The 12,444-nt window shown below is 35.7% G+C and overlaps 1 protein-coding gene across 2 annotated transcripts in view; it reads right to left on the bottom strand.

The window, feature by feature from the left end:
* The window catches only part of NRDC (nardilysin convertase), a 118,394-nt gene that overhangs the window by 7,743 nt on the left and 98,207 nt on the right, over nucleotides 1–12,444 (bottom strand). For both annotated transcript variants that reach the window (XM_039238568.1, XM_039238577.1), the window contains 8 exons: nucleotides 12,074–12,178; nucleotides 10,234–10,357; nucleotides 9,602–9,688; nucleotides 7,916–8,035; nucleotides 6,601–6,652; nucleotides 5,202–5,352; nucleotides 2,299–2,426; nucleotides 345–507 (listed from right to left, as the gene is read on the bottom strand). In XM_039238568.1, the coding sequence (XP_039094499.1) occupies nucleotides 345–507; nucleotides 2,299–2,426; nucleotides 5,202–5,352; nucleotides 6,601–6,652; nucleotides 7,916–8,035; nucleotides 9,602–9,688; nucleotides 10,234–10,357; nucleotides 12,074–12,178 (930 nt within the window). The remainder of the gene's footprint in view (nucleotides 1–344; nucleotides 508–2,298; nucleotides 2,427–5,201; nucleotides 5,353–6,600; nucleotides 6,653–7,915; nucleotides 8,036–9,601; nucleotides 9,689–10,233; nucleotides 10,358–12,073; nucleotides 12,179–12,444) is intronic.

The raw sequence follows: 12,444 nt of genomic DNA, 5'->3' as shown, positions 1-12,444 counted from the left end.
AAGGTTGATATACAAGTTCTGCCTGTGTGTCTGTGTGTGTATACATCTCTCACCACACCCCAAAGTTCCCACTTTAATCTCTAAATTAAACTGTCGTTTCCACACACAATCTTCAACAAGTAACCAACACCATATATTTACTGAACCATTTCACTCAAAGCCCTGTCCATTATTCAGCAGTCTTCATAAAGAAAGTCTTGCCCAGCATCAGCATGGCTGTGCTAGGACAACTGTGACCTGCCAAAACTACAGAGCGTCCCTTTTTGGAGAAGAACTAATGCAATTCCAGAGCCCCACAACAGCATTCAGACCTGGCCAACACCAACAGAGCACCTCACACTCACTGTGCTTGTGACATTTCCTTGTACCAAGCCTTCAACAAAGAGCTGCGATTTGAACTCCTGGACAAAGCTTAGCAGAGACTCAAGGGAAAGGCCATCCATCAAAGCCCGGTACTTGTCAATCATAGACCAACGGGCATATTCCAGGATTAAAAGCCGTACATCTCTATATAGAAGGGAGAAAAAAAACAACAACAAAGTTTTATTTTGAAATGAATCTTAAGATTAAGAAAAAAGATTTGGTTAAGTTACTACAGATGATGTGTTTCCTAAAAGATACAATTTCTATCATTACTTAAGATGGGAGAAACAGTATCATAATCACCAAAAAGTATTTATAAAATTACATATACAAAATTATACATAGATTTACTTACTGGTACAGCTCACTCATCTCAGTTACAAAATAAAATACTTCACATTAAGTTACCACATACACCAGTTTAAAATTATTACTATTTTTAATTTGAAGTCTCACTAACATTTTGTTAATCACTAGAGGCCACCATTATGGATACCTATTACTGCTGTAACAACATAGTGTAAGTAGTGGCTCTGGGCCAGAATCAGACTAACTTCTAGTCCTCACCCAACTCCCCTCTCCTCACAATGAGGTATCAAACTTGGCAAGTTACTTAACATCTGTGACTCAATTTCTTCATTTGTAAAACAAGGGAATAATAATGGCTACCATTATAGGGTTTTGGAGAGAATTAAATAAATATATACACCTAAAGTTTTTATATTTAACAAATAACAAATCTTCAACAAATAGGTATAATTATTAGTCTACCACATTTTAATAAGGTAATTTTCAGGAATTATTGGATACACGGGGCTATTTTGCATCATATTAATAGTTACAGATAATTCTCCTTTATAACTCTCCTTTCCAGCTTATATTTGGTTATTAGTTTTTATAACTTTTTGTGATCAGACTATCAGTTATTACAGATCTCTAAAATGCTCCCTGCCCTGCTTTTAAATTTTGTTCAGTTATGGTCTCCTTATGACTGTGTCAAAAGTAGGGCCTCTATATAAGGTTGTGCTGTTTGTTCACCATTTATAGATGTCCAGCAAAGAGGTCAAGCCATGTATACAAAATGCTGTATCTACTCAGTGGGGATTTCTTTCTCCCCTCCACAAAGGCTCCACCTGCTGATAGAGGGCACCCCAAAGGGGTACTTTTTCTGATTCACACAGAGGTACCTCTAGGCTACCATTAGCCCTAGACAAAAGAACAGGCTCTAATGAAAGGCCCAGGGTTATAAGCAGGGTGTTTAATTATTCTACAGACTGTCAGAAGCCTTTTGCTCTCCTCTGGAAACTTGGCTGAATTCTGGGTGGTTGCAGTTGCCAGATAAACCATCTGTTAAGCAATTTAACTCAGCTACCTCATCATAATACCCTATATACTAAAATCCTCAGTAAAGCATTTCTGAGCTATAACAAGCCAGCACTTCTTTACCTGTTATTTACTTATAAACTTTGGGAAAAACACCGAGGTTGTCTACCTATAGTCTATTATTAAGTACAGATAGCTATTTAAGCTGGGTTTAGAAATCCTATAATCCAATGGATAATTTCCTAAACCATAGCCAATTCTAGTCTGTCTGAAAAATAGCACTGAAACTATAGGCTCATCCCCCACACCTAACTCCTTGAAAGGCAAGTATTTTTGGCCTACAAAATATAAGCTGATTCTGGGCCACTTGGGTGGTTCAGTTGGTTAAGCGTCCGACTTCAGCTCATGTCACGATCTCATGGCTTGTGAGTTTGAGCTCCTGCATCAGGCTCTGTGCTGACAGCTCAGACCCTGGAGCCTGCTTCAGATTCTCTGTCTCCCTCTCTCTCTGTTCCTCCCAGGCTCTCTCTCTTTCTCAAAAATATAGATTATATATATATTATGTGTGTGTGTGTGTGTGTGTATATATAAGCTGATTCTATGTATACCCACTTGGCCAGAGTCTCAGGCTTGATGAGGATGTTAAAGTAGGTCTTCTTCAATTGCTCAGTTATCATTGTAAAGACAGCTGGTGTGGAACTGAATTCTGCTAAGTAGTCAATAATAAGCTGAAACAATAGCTAAAAGGAAAAGAAAAAAGCACTTTAAACAAGAGAAGCATGAAATCCACTACATTTTTGGGCAGGGATGAGGAGGAAGGTTTTCCCATTGGTTTTTACCAGGGGCCCAGCATGGTAATAGGTATTTGTAGGGGATATAAGAGAAGTACACGACTCAAGGATCTTTAGGAGGTGAAATCTTCAATAATTGTGAAATTTGGAGCAATGGTTAGTCTTTTCTTTTTTTAATGTTTTTTATTTATTTCTGAGAGAGAGAGAGACAGCATGAGCAGGGGAGGGTCAGAGAGAGAAGGAGATAAAGAATCTCAAACAGGCTTTAGGATCTGAGCTGGCTGTCAGCACAGAGCCCGACACGGGGCTTAAACCCACAAACTGTGAGATCATGACCTGAGCCGAAGTCAGACACTTAACCAACTAAGCCACCCAGGCACCCCATCTTTTTTTTTTTTTTTTTTTTTAATAATTTTCCTGGGTATTCTTAAACAGTTTTTTCTTCCAAATAAACTTAAATTATTTTTTATTCAGCATCTCCATTGCCCCTAATTTGACTTTAACTGAGAGGGCATTACATATATATATTACTTTTGGAAGTAATGACAACTTGACAACTTTCTATCAAGCCATTCTATCCAGAAACATAATGAGTCTATCTCTCTCTTATTTAAAGTCTTTTATTTATATGCTTCTATAAGATTTCTAGTTTCTTTTAGATAGATTCTGTACTTTACTTCCTTATTCCTAGGTATTCTGGTTTTTCCTCAATATTATATAATGGAGTAGTTTTTCCATTCATTTCTACATGATTATTGCTACTATAGGAAAAAGAGCCATTGATTCTGATCTACTGATCTCATGACCAGCCACATCATGTTATTTTTAACTCTTTAACTTCAGTAGGTTATTCTTAGGTTTTCTAAGAATACAATCATATCATCTGCCAAAGAGAATATTTTTTCTTTTCGGATAGATTTTTTTTTTTCATTTTAATGTAGTAGCCAGAATAAAAGAGATGATCATGAGTTTTCTTGGCTTGTTCCTGATTTTAATGTTCAGCATTTCATCAGTTAGTATAACATTTGCTGCTACTGTTCTTAATAAAAGTTTTAAATTTCTTTTTAATGTTTTATTTATTTTTGAGAGACATAGAGTGTGAGCAGTGAAGGGGCAAAGAGAGGGAAACAGAATCTGAGGCACACTCCAGGCTCTCACTGTCTGTCAGCACAGAGCCCAATGTGGGGCTCAAACCCACAAACCATGAGAACATGACTTGAGCGGACGTGAGACACTTAAGTGACTGAGCCACCCAGGTGCCCCTGAAAATTTTTATTATATTTAATTTCTCTCTATTCTTACTTATTACATCTATCAGATGGCATTTACCATATAATGTTTGTCCCTTGACCTGTTACGATGATTTGTGTTCATCAACTCATCAACTTAATACTGAACAACAAACCCTTTGCATTCTTGGCATTTGATCACATGAATTATTCTTTTTGTTACATTTTTTAATTTTCAAAATATTTTTAAGGTCTAAGTCTATTTTATATAGGTGAAACTAGTGTCTAGTTTGAGAGAGAGGGAGAGAGAGAGAGAAAGACAAAGAGAGAGAAGGATTGATAGATTTTATACCAGGTTTTAATATTAAGACTAGGTAAGCTTCATAAAATTAAGAGCCTCAAATACTTGTCTATAACTTACATATATACTTTTATATTTATTTACTTATTAGAAAGCACACACATACATGTGCATGCAGTGGAGGAGCAGAGAGACAGAATCCCAAGCAGGCTCCACACTGTCAGTGCAGAGAATGGCTTATATTTTTTAAAAGCTCCCCCGTAATTTCAAAACATACCTCTTAAATGACAACCAATGTATTAGGCTTTAATCTGTTTGGCTCTTAAAGTACATTATACTTAGGCCTTTGAAGGTTGACAAAAGTTCAATATTCCACAATGTCTCCTCCTAAGACCAATCTTTGTTCTCTGGGAGAGTAATAGGGACAAGGGTACAAAGAAGAGAACTATACTCTGCCCTGGCGTTTTACTAAGACAGACCTCCTAGCACAGGTCTAATTTCTGCCAAGTCTTTCTGCCACAATTTTTCTTGTATGAAGCTAGTTCCCCAAATCTTAATATATGTCCTACACAAGAAATCAAGATATAAAATTTATTGTTGGACACATGATATTATTTTAGCTGGTCTAACCTTCTTAGCTGGCATCCTATATTATTTCTTCTTCTGATTAAGAAGTTTTTGACAAAGTAATGCTGAAACATATTCCTTACCTAAAGATAAATTAATGACATGATATAAACTGTTTCTAAAAGGCTCATCAGCTTAGAAGCGAAACAAGACACATACCTGAAACAAAGGGACAGAGTGAAAGAGGAGGAAGGAAGGATACAAATATTTGAGTTCTATTCTGTCAGGTAATATGCCAGGTGCTTTAAATTTCTTATTACTGTGTGACTATGAAAATTAAACTCAAACAAGTGCCAGTGCTGGCTGCAGAGAAACTGACAACAAAGGGGAGTGAAATCAAGCCTGAGGCATAGGCTGTATTGCATGCATTGCTAGTAATTAATGAATATATGTTACTCGTATGTATGGTCCAAGTTAGAATAGCTGTCACCAGCCAAGAAAACACAATAATCCACATTTTGTCCTATGTATAGCAACCCATGCACAAACCTCTATACTTGGTGCTTTAGGGGCAACAAACATAAAACTTCAAGCTCTCTATGAGGAAAACAGAACACTTGTACTTACAGGTAGTTTGTGGTTGAATCCTTTCACTCGAATAATCAACCCATGTTCTCCAGCTACCAATTTATACTCCAGCTGCGCCACATCTGCTTCATAAGCTGGTTCCGCAAGGTTATGGGTAAGGATATTGACAAAGATATCAAAGAGGACTACACTGAGAATATAAAATGCAAACAGCATCATTAATTAACAAGAAATAAACACAAATAAATGTGCTTTGATCTAACAACAGGAAACTTCACTGTTAGAAAGATGTTAATTCTTGTAGAAACTAATTTGACAATAAACTATTTGTAAAAAAAAAAAAAAAAAAAAAAAAAAAAAAAGAAAGATGTTAATTCCACTACTCCAGAATATAAAACTGTACTGAGTTCAAAGGTAAATTCAGTTTACCTAGGATTCAATTTTACAGGGACATTTACAGATATATACCTTTAGCACTGCTTCCCAATCTTTTTCATGTTATGTACACATACAAAATGTTAACATTTATACTTAAAAAATGGGGTAAGTATAAAAGGCATAAAGGCAATTCGCCCAAACAAAGGCTCTGGCCGTCCCCACAGCCTAGGTTTTCTAACTGACAAGTTAAAAATCTGAGTGAAGGGAGGAGATTAATACATTTTTAAGTGGTATTCATAAATGTTAGTGCTGCTTATCACTTTAAGGTTAGACTTTACAGTTTATTTATTTTTATTATTTAAAAATTTTTTTAACAATTTATTTGTTGGTAAGAGAGCATGAGCAGGGGAGGGACAGAGAGAGAGGAAAACACAAAATCAGAAGCATGCTCTAGGTTCCAAGCTGTCAGCACAGAGCCCAGCATGGAGCTCGAATTCACAAACTGTGAGATCATGACCTGAGCCGAAGTGGGACGCTTAACTGAGTGGGCCACCCAGGCGCCCCAGACTTTACAGTTTAAATGGCAAAGAAAAGAAAGAAGTATATTAACATTTCCTGAGCATCTCCTATGTTTCAGGCACATTTTAGGCTCTGACCTCCCACAGTGAAGCTATCTATATAAACATATAAATTATTTGCTAAAAACAAAGTATAATCAGATTCTTTGCCAGTTTCTAAGTACAGAATCAACAGATCCATTCGTTCTCATTACAAACTAGAAGCTAATCCAAACTCATCTCTAAGGAACTTTCTCAATTCAGTAATCCCATGATTAGCCTACACCAACAGCATGTTTTATAAATGGGTGCTGGAGATAGACAGCCACAATTCCATTTTCATGTTCAGTTATCAATGAATAATTTGTTTTGGGTACAGAATACACAAATCGGTAGCACAGCTCAGTACTCATAGAGAAAATGATAGAATGATTCAGAATGAAACAAACCAAATAGTTTTTCAATAAGAAATATATTTTCCAGAAAAGAAGGCAAGTGCTTACTTTGCTGCAGACTTCTGTATCAAAGGCGAAATCAGATGGAACCGTATATATGCTAAAAGAAAATAAAAAAAACAAACCAAAGGTAAGAAATTATAGGTCAGAGGCCTCAAATATTTTATACATCTATTTGCCCCTAATATATTTTCTAAAAATTCTTTAAGTTTATTTTTATTTCTTTTGAGAGAGATAGAGAGCAAGGGGGGAGGGGCAGAGAGAGAGACAGAAAGACAGAATCCCAAGCAGGCTCTGCACTGTCAGAGCCCAATGTGGGGCTCCAACTTATAAATCATGAGATCATGACCTGAGCCAAAGTCAAGAGTTGGACACTTAACCGACTGAGCCACCGAGGTACCACTAAAAATTCTGAAATAAGCTACTAGCCCTTAAATCCTCATCACGTTTTTATCCTGAAAAAAAAAGTAATATTTACCAGTCTTTTAAATAGTATTCAGAGGGCACACTTCAGTCTATGAGAAGGCCAAGTATATAGACAGTTACACAGAGACACCTAGGAATACTCATATTTATTAATAGCTTTGGTCAGAGAAAATGTTTACAGAGGTGTACATGTCAAAAACATTAAGGAAACAATTCCAATATTCAAAGAAAGTTATAGTAGAGACTCTCCAAAGAAACACTAATAAGTTATTCAAGAAACACCTTCCCAGTAAACTCAAGAATTCGCCAGAGCTACACTACAGTTGTGTTGAGGTTAGGAATATGGATTAAATGTCACTGAAGAGCCCTCAGCCTTTTAATCCCAAATTGCTTCAGTAAATTCCTATGCTATGCACAAGAACAGAAAATAAAAATGCAACAATTTGGGTTAACACATTAAAGACTAGAACTTTGGAGTCTATTTCTGTATACTATAATCCCTTTATGATGAAAAGCAAAATGACAGAGGGAGAGAGAGGGAATACGTTTCATTTGTAATGCTGGGAAAGGCTATCTATTGTGTCTAAATAATTTCCTTCAGCACACTCTTAACCTTTTTAAAAAAAAAGTTTAAAACATACCACCCCTTCCCTAAGAGAGCCAAACACCTGGCTCTGCTTTCATTTTAACCACAGGAAAAAATATTTTAAAACAATTTCATTTTAGCTTTGAATCTTTACTTATTTCCTAGAATCTGTAAGGTATACAAGGGTTTCTGTGACAGCAGTGGAGCACAGTGCAGATCTGATCGATAAACCTAGAAAATGTCTTTAAATCAAGAGGAAGGAGAAAGGGTAATAGAAGGAAATAAGGTTGCTACCAAGTAGAGAAAGTTGATATACTTATTTCACTCCTTTTAGAGAGGGAAACATTTTACCTTTGGGAATTTTGAATTTGTTGTCTTTCTTATACCACAGGCAACCTTGTGGAGTATTCACAATTTTAACAGGGTATTCTGTCTCAGGGCAATCAAAAGCCTTCAACATGAAGTCCGTGGCTAACAAAAGAAAAGAGTAATGATTCATTCAAGTATTTCAACAAGATTCCCAACAATCTTCATTTCAGAAGTCTAGGTAGCTTTTCTTTCTGGCAATAATAAGCCAAATTCAAATGCTAGAGAACAATAAACTAGTAGAACAGTACAGAATAGAAATCTCTCTTGGCCTTAAACTCAATGAACTCTGAAGATAACCTCCTAAAGGTCAATGCTGATCTGAGTTTTGCTCATTCTCTTTCTCAAAGGCAATCTTAACTGTAAGAGGGACCTTCAGTCAGGCTAGTTGTATAAACCAATTTATAAATGAATCCATTCTTGAATGAGAATGTCTTTCACCAACCTTACGGACTTTTGAAAGGTTAACAAAAAAGTTCTGGAAGTCAAACTTGTCCTCTCAGTTAATGAAAACCTAAACTCTTTCATCAATATGTAGGTCAGAAATAGCTACTTAAAGGAAAACAAGAACAGAAAAAGCTACTGGTTATATTTATTAAGAAGAACTGGATTGTTTAGATATTTAAAGTTCAAGATGTGGAAATGAATTGTCTAAAATGCGTGAGACTTTTTACAAAAGTTTTTTCTTCCTAACTGAAGTTAGAGTCACATAACAAAATTAACCATTTTAAAGTGAACAATTCAGGGGTATTTAGTATATGCAGTGTCGTGCAACCACCAATTCTATCCAGTTTCAAAACATTTTCACCACCCTAAAAGAAAACCTTTAAACCCATTACAGTCACTCCCTATTGTCCACTTCCCCCAACCACTGGCAACCATCAATCTGTGTTTCATCTACAGATTTATATATCCTGGATGTTTCGTATAAATGGAATCATCCTTTTGACTACTGTGAATAATGCTATGAATACACATGTACATATATTTGTTTGAATACCCATTTTCAATTCTTTTGGGTATATACTAGGAGTGGGATTGCTGGGAAAAATTCTGAATAAATTAGTTATATACAACTGTAACCTTTGATACAGACCAGTAGCTTTCTCATAGTTAGAATGTTTCCCGCTGCAAGTTAGTACACAGGCACAGATATACACGTATATACCTACACAGAATAAAAGTTCTTGAAATAATACCCTTTCTTTATGCAATTAAACATTTTGCTATTTTCCATCCTGATTATTTTAATGCTTTCATAACTCATTACACAAACCTCACAACCCATTACACTGATTTCATAAAACTTGTAGTTTGAAAAACACTAGAACAACCAGGCAAGATAACGGCATCTCCTATGGAGACTGATAGGAAAGGATCAGATATGATATACAAGAAAATGCAAAAGCTTCAGAGTCCAAGATCCACATTTAAGTCCTATTTCCTCCAATCACTAACTGAATAGTCTTGAACATGTCCCTTTGCTTTTTTAAGCCTCAGATTTTCTCATTTCAAAAAAGTAAGAAAACATTAATCCCCATCCCAGAGTGTTACACTAGGAAGCTCAAACATGAATCCAAATGATATTTGGTAAATGTACTATACAGGTGCTATTTGTTTTGTTTATTAGTATATAAATGAATTATGTATAATTATTGCTATTTCACTGACCTATGTACTTGTTCTCAGCCGGAAGATGAAGATCTGGATTTAATTCAAAATTAGTCTTCCATAGTTCAGCCCAAGAATTTTCAACACCTGTAAGAGATGAAAAACAAACTGATCCAACTAACACGGCAATGTTGAGAATTCTCTTAATAACAAACCAGTTAACAACTAGCCTTCACAAATCGATTCTCCTTTCTCAAGAAAACTGTAATATATCCAAGCATTCTAGCCATTTACTACTCAAAGTGTGGTCTTCGCAGCACTCGTATCACCTGGGAGCTTGTTAGAAATGCAGAATCTCAGGCACTACCCCAGAGCTAGCAAATAAATCTGTATTTTAGTAAGATTTCTAGGTGACACTATATGTACAGTCAAGTTTCAGAAGTACTTTTCTAAAACACAGTCAAAAAAACTCTTCCCCAAATTATCCATAAAACAGGATTTTTTTTACTAAAGTTATAAAAAACAGCAGAAAGTAATTTTCTGTAAAGCAGTATAATTTTCATTTCAAAGTAAACTCCTAAAAAAAGTATACACTTTTTTCCCATAGGAATCACCAGATAAGTTATTAAGGAATAAAAATTCTCAGTTGAGTTAGATAAACCTAAATGTGGACTATTATTAAAATATTTTACCTTCCATACTATACTGAGTCCCAAACCATTTCTCCTTGAGGTCACATTTTCCCTCATTAGCACCAGACAGTAGAACAAGATTTGCTTTTTGTGGAAGTAGCTGATTAAGGGCTTCAGCAATGACCTAATCAGAGAAGGGAGGAGAAACACACACACATACACAATAATAACTTTAACCTAATACGTCTCTGTTAAAAAGGCAAAACCACATTATGGTAGGCATCCCCAAGATCCTAGCATCTTAACACTCATGAAACTATCGTCATGAACACCGTAATTTGTAAAACTTCATTAGTCATTGTTTCAAATGTTTCTTGATAAACAGTGCCCATCTCAAATCCTACGTAATAGTGTTAGCAGTAAAAACAGCTCTCGTTTATTAAGTTTTACTATGTACCAAGTAGTCTTTAATATATATTATTTCATTTAATCCTAAAAACAACTCTACTAAGGTATACTCATTTTATAAAAAATAATACTCAGGTTCCTGTTAAAAATTAACTAATTTGTTCAAGTTAAAGCTTACATAATCTACACAAAATACATCTAGAGGCAAAAGTGGACTTCTAAACAAGTTCATACATGATTCCAAATTCTTACCCCCTAGATATTATACCACCTTCATCCCCAAGAATCAGTAAAATGATCCCATTGCAGGGCCTCCTTCAATAATCCTTCAGCTATGACAGGAATAAACACAAGATTTTGTAGGTAAGGTTTGAAACCCTAACTAGCATTTAAACACCATTTCTTCGAGAAAAACAACGAATGAAGGTTCAGAATAAACTACTTGGACCCCTGGACACAGTCTTCCCAGAAGATAACAAGAATATGTATCACTGCTTCTTCCTTTACCTTTCTGTTGTCTTTAAAATCCGTAGTTTTGGAATACCCTAAACAAGATTTCTCAACTTTAGCATTATTAACATATTGGGCCAAATAATACTTTATTGTGGGGTGCTATCTTCTGCACTGTAGAATGTTTAGCGGCCATTTCTGGCTTCTAATCCACTAGATGCCACGAGCATCCCCTTGTTATGACAACTGAAATGTCTCCAGACATTGACAAATATCCCTGGGGGCAAAATCACCCAACTGAGAACTGCTATCCCATATGGAGCAAAATGATTTATTCCCAATGAGTAAAGGAGGAAAGACAGACACCAACTATTTATTTATATGTAATGATTATCTGTAAGTCACATGTTTCAAATTCAGGGAACCTTATATTTCTGTTTTTTAATGTTTGTTTAATAAATTTTTAGAGAGAGAGCAAATGGGATAGAGTGGCAGAGAAAGAATCCCAAGCAGATTCCATGTTGTCAGCATGAAGCCAGACATGGGGCTTGATCTCACTAACTGTTAGATCATGACTTGAGCCAGAATCAAGAGTCAGCTGCTTAAGTGACTGAGCCACCCAGGCGCTTCAGGGAATCTTGTATTTTTCAGAAACATTTTCAAAATGGTGAAAATTTAATTGCCCAGACTCTCTAACTGAATTAAAAAGTAAACAAAACAACTCTCTAGGTAAGCTTAACAACTAAAGCACAGAATTCTTAGGAATCATTTAAACTATTTTAGTAGATGTTTCAACTCTTGAAAAACAGTGAGAATACCAGTACCTAAGAAAGGGACTTGATTTTCTCCTCATATTAAAATATAATCATATACAACAATCATGAAAAATTGCCCAAAAAACTAATATTTCTTCCATTTAAACAAACAAAAAAATCTGACATATTTAACAAAGTTTTCTACAGTCCCACAGTCCTTAAATCATATCTGCACTTTCTCCCCCTTCTCTGTGTAAAAGTAACTCTCAGAAATGAAACTTCCTTACTTCTGGCTTGTATTCAAAAAGAAGCTGATCTCCAGTGAGGAAGTCCTGTAGTGGGTACAGCTGCATGTTTTCACACATATTTTCCACATACTCAACTGGATCTGTCTGTAAAAGAGACAATTATTTCACACCAGAAACTTCATAATCCTTAATTTACCACAAAACATACTTTTTTCTCTTTGTTTTAACAATGAAACCAAAAGCTTCTGAACAAAAATAACCAGATACAATTTTAGTTTAAGAATCTGATGCTCACTTGAGCCCCACATTGGACATAGAGATTACTTTAAAGGAGGGGGGGGGAGGGAGAGGGAGAGAGGGGGAGAGAGGGAGAGAGGGGGAGAGAGGGAGAGAGGGAGAGAGAGGGAGAG

This window comes from Hyaena hyaena, unplaced genomic scaffold, assembly GCF_003009895.1.
Source record: "Hyaena hyaena isolate Hyena2069 unplaced genomic scaffold, ASM300989v1 scaffold_5, whole genome shotgun sequence".
In the NCBI taxonomy this organism is placed as follows: domain Eukaryota; kingdom Metazoa; phylum Chordata; class Mammalia; order Carnivora; family Hyaenidae; genus Hyaena; species Hyaena hyaena.
This window is presented reverse-complemented; position numbering and strand designations above follow the sequence as displayed.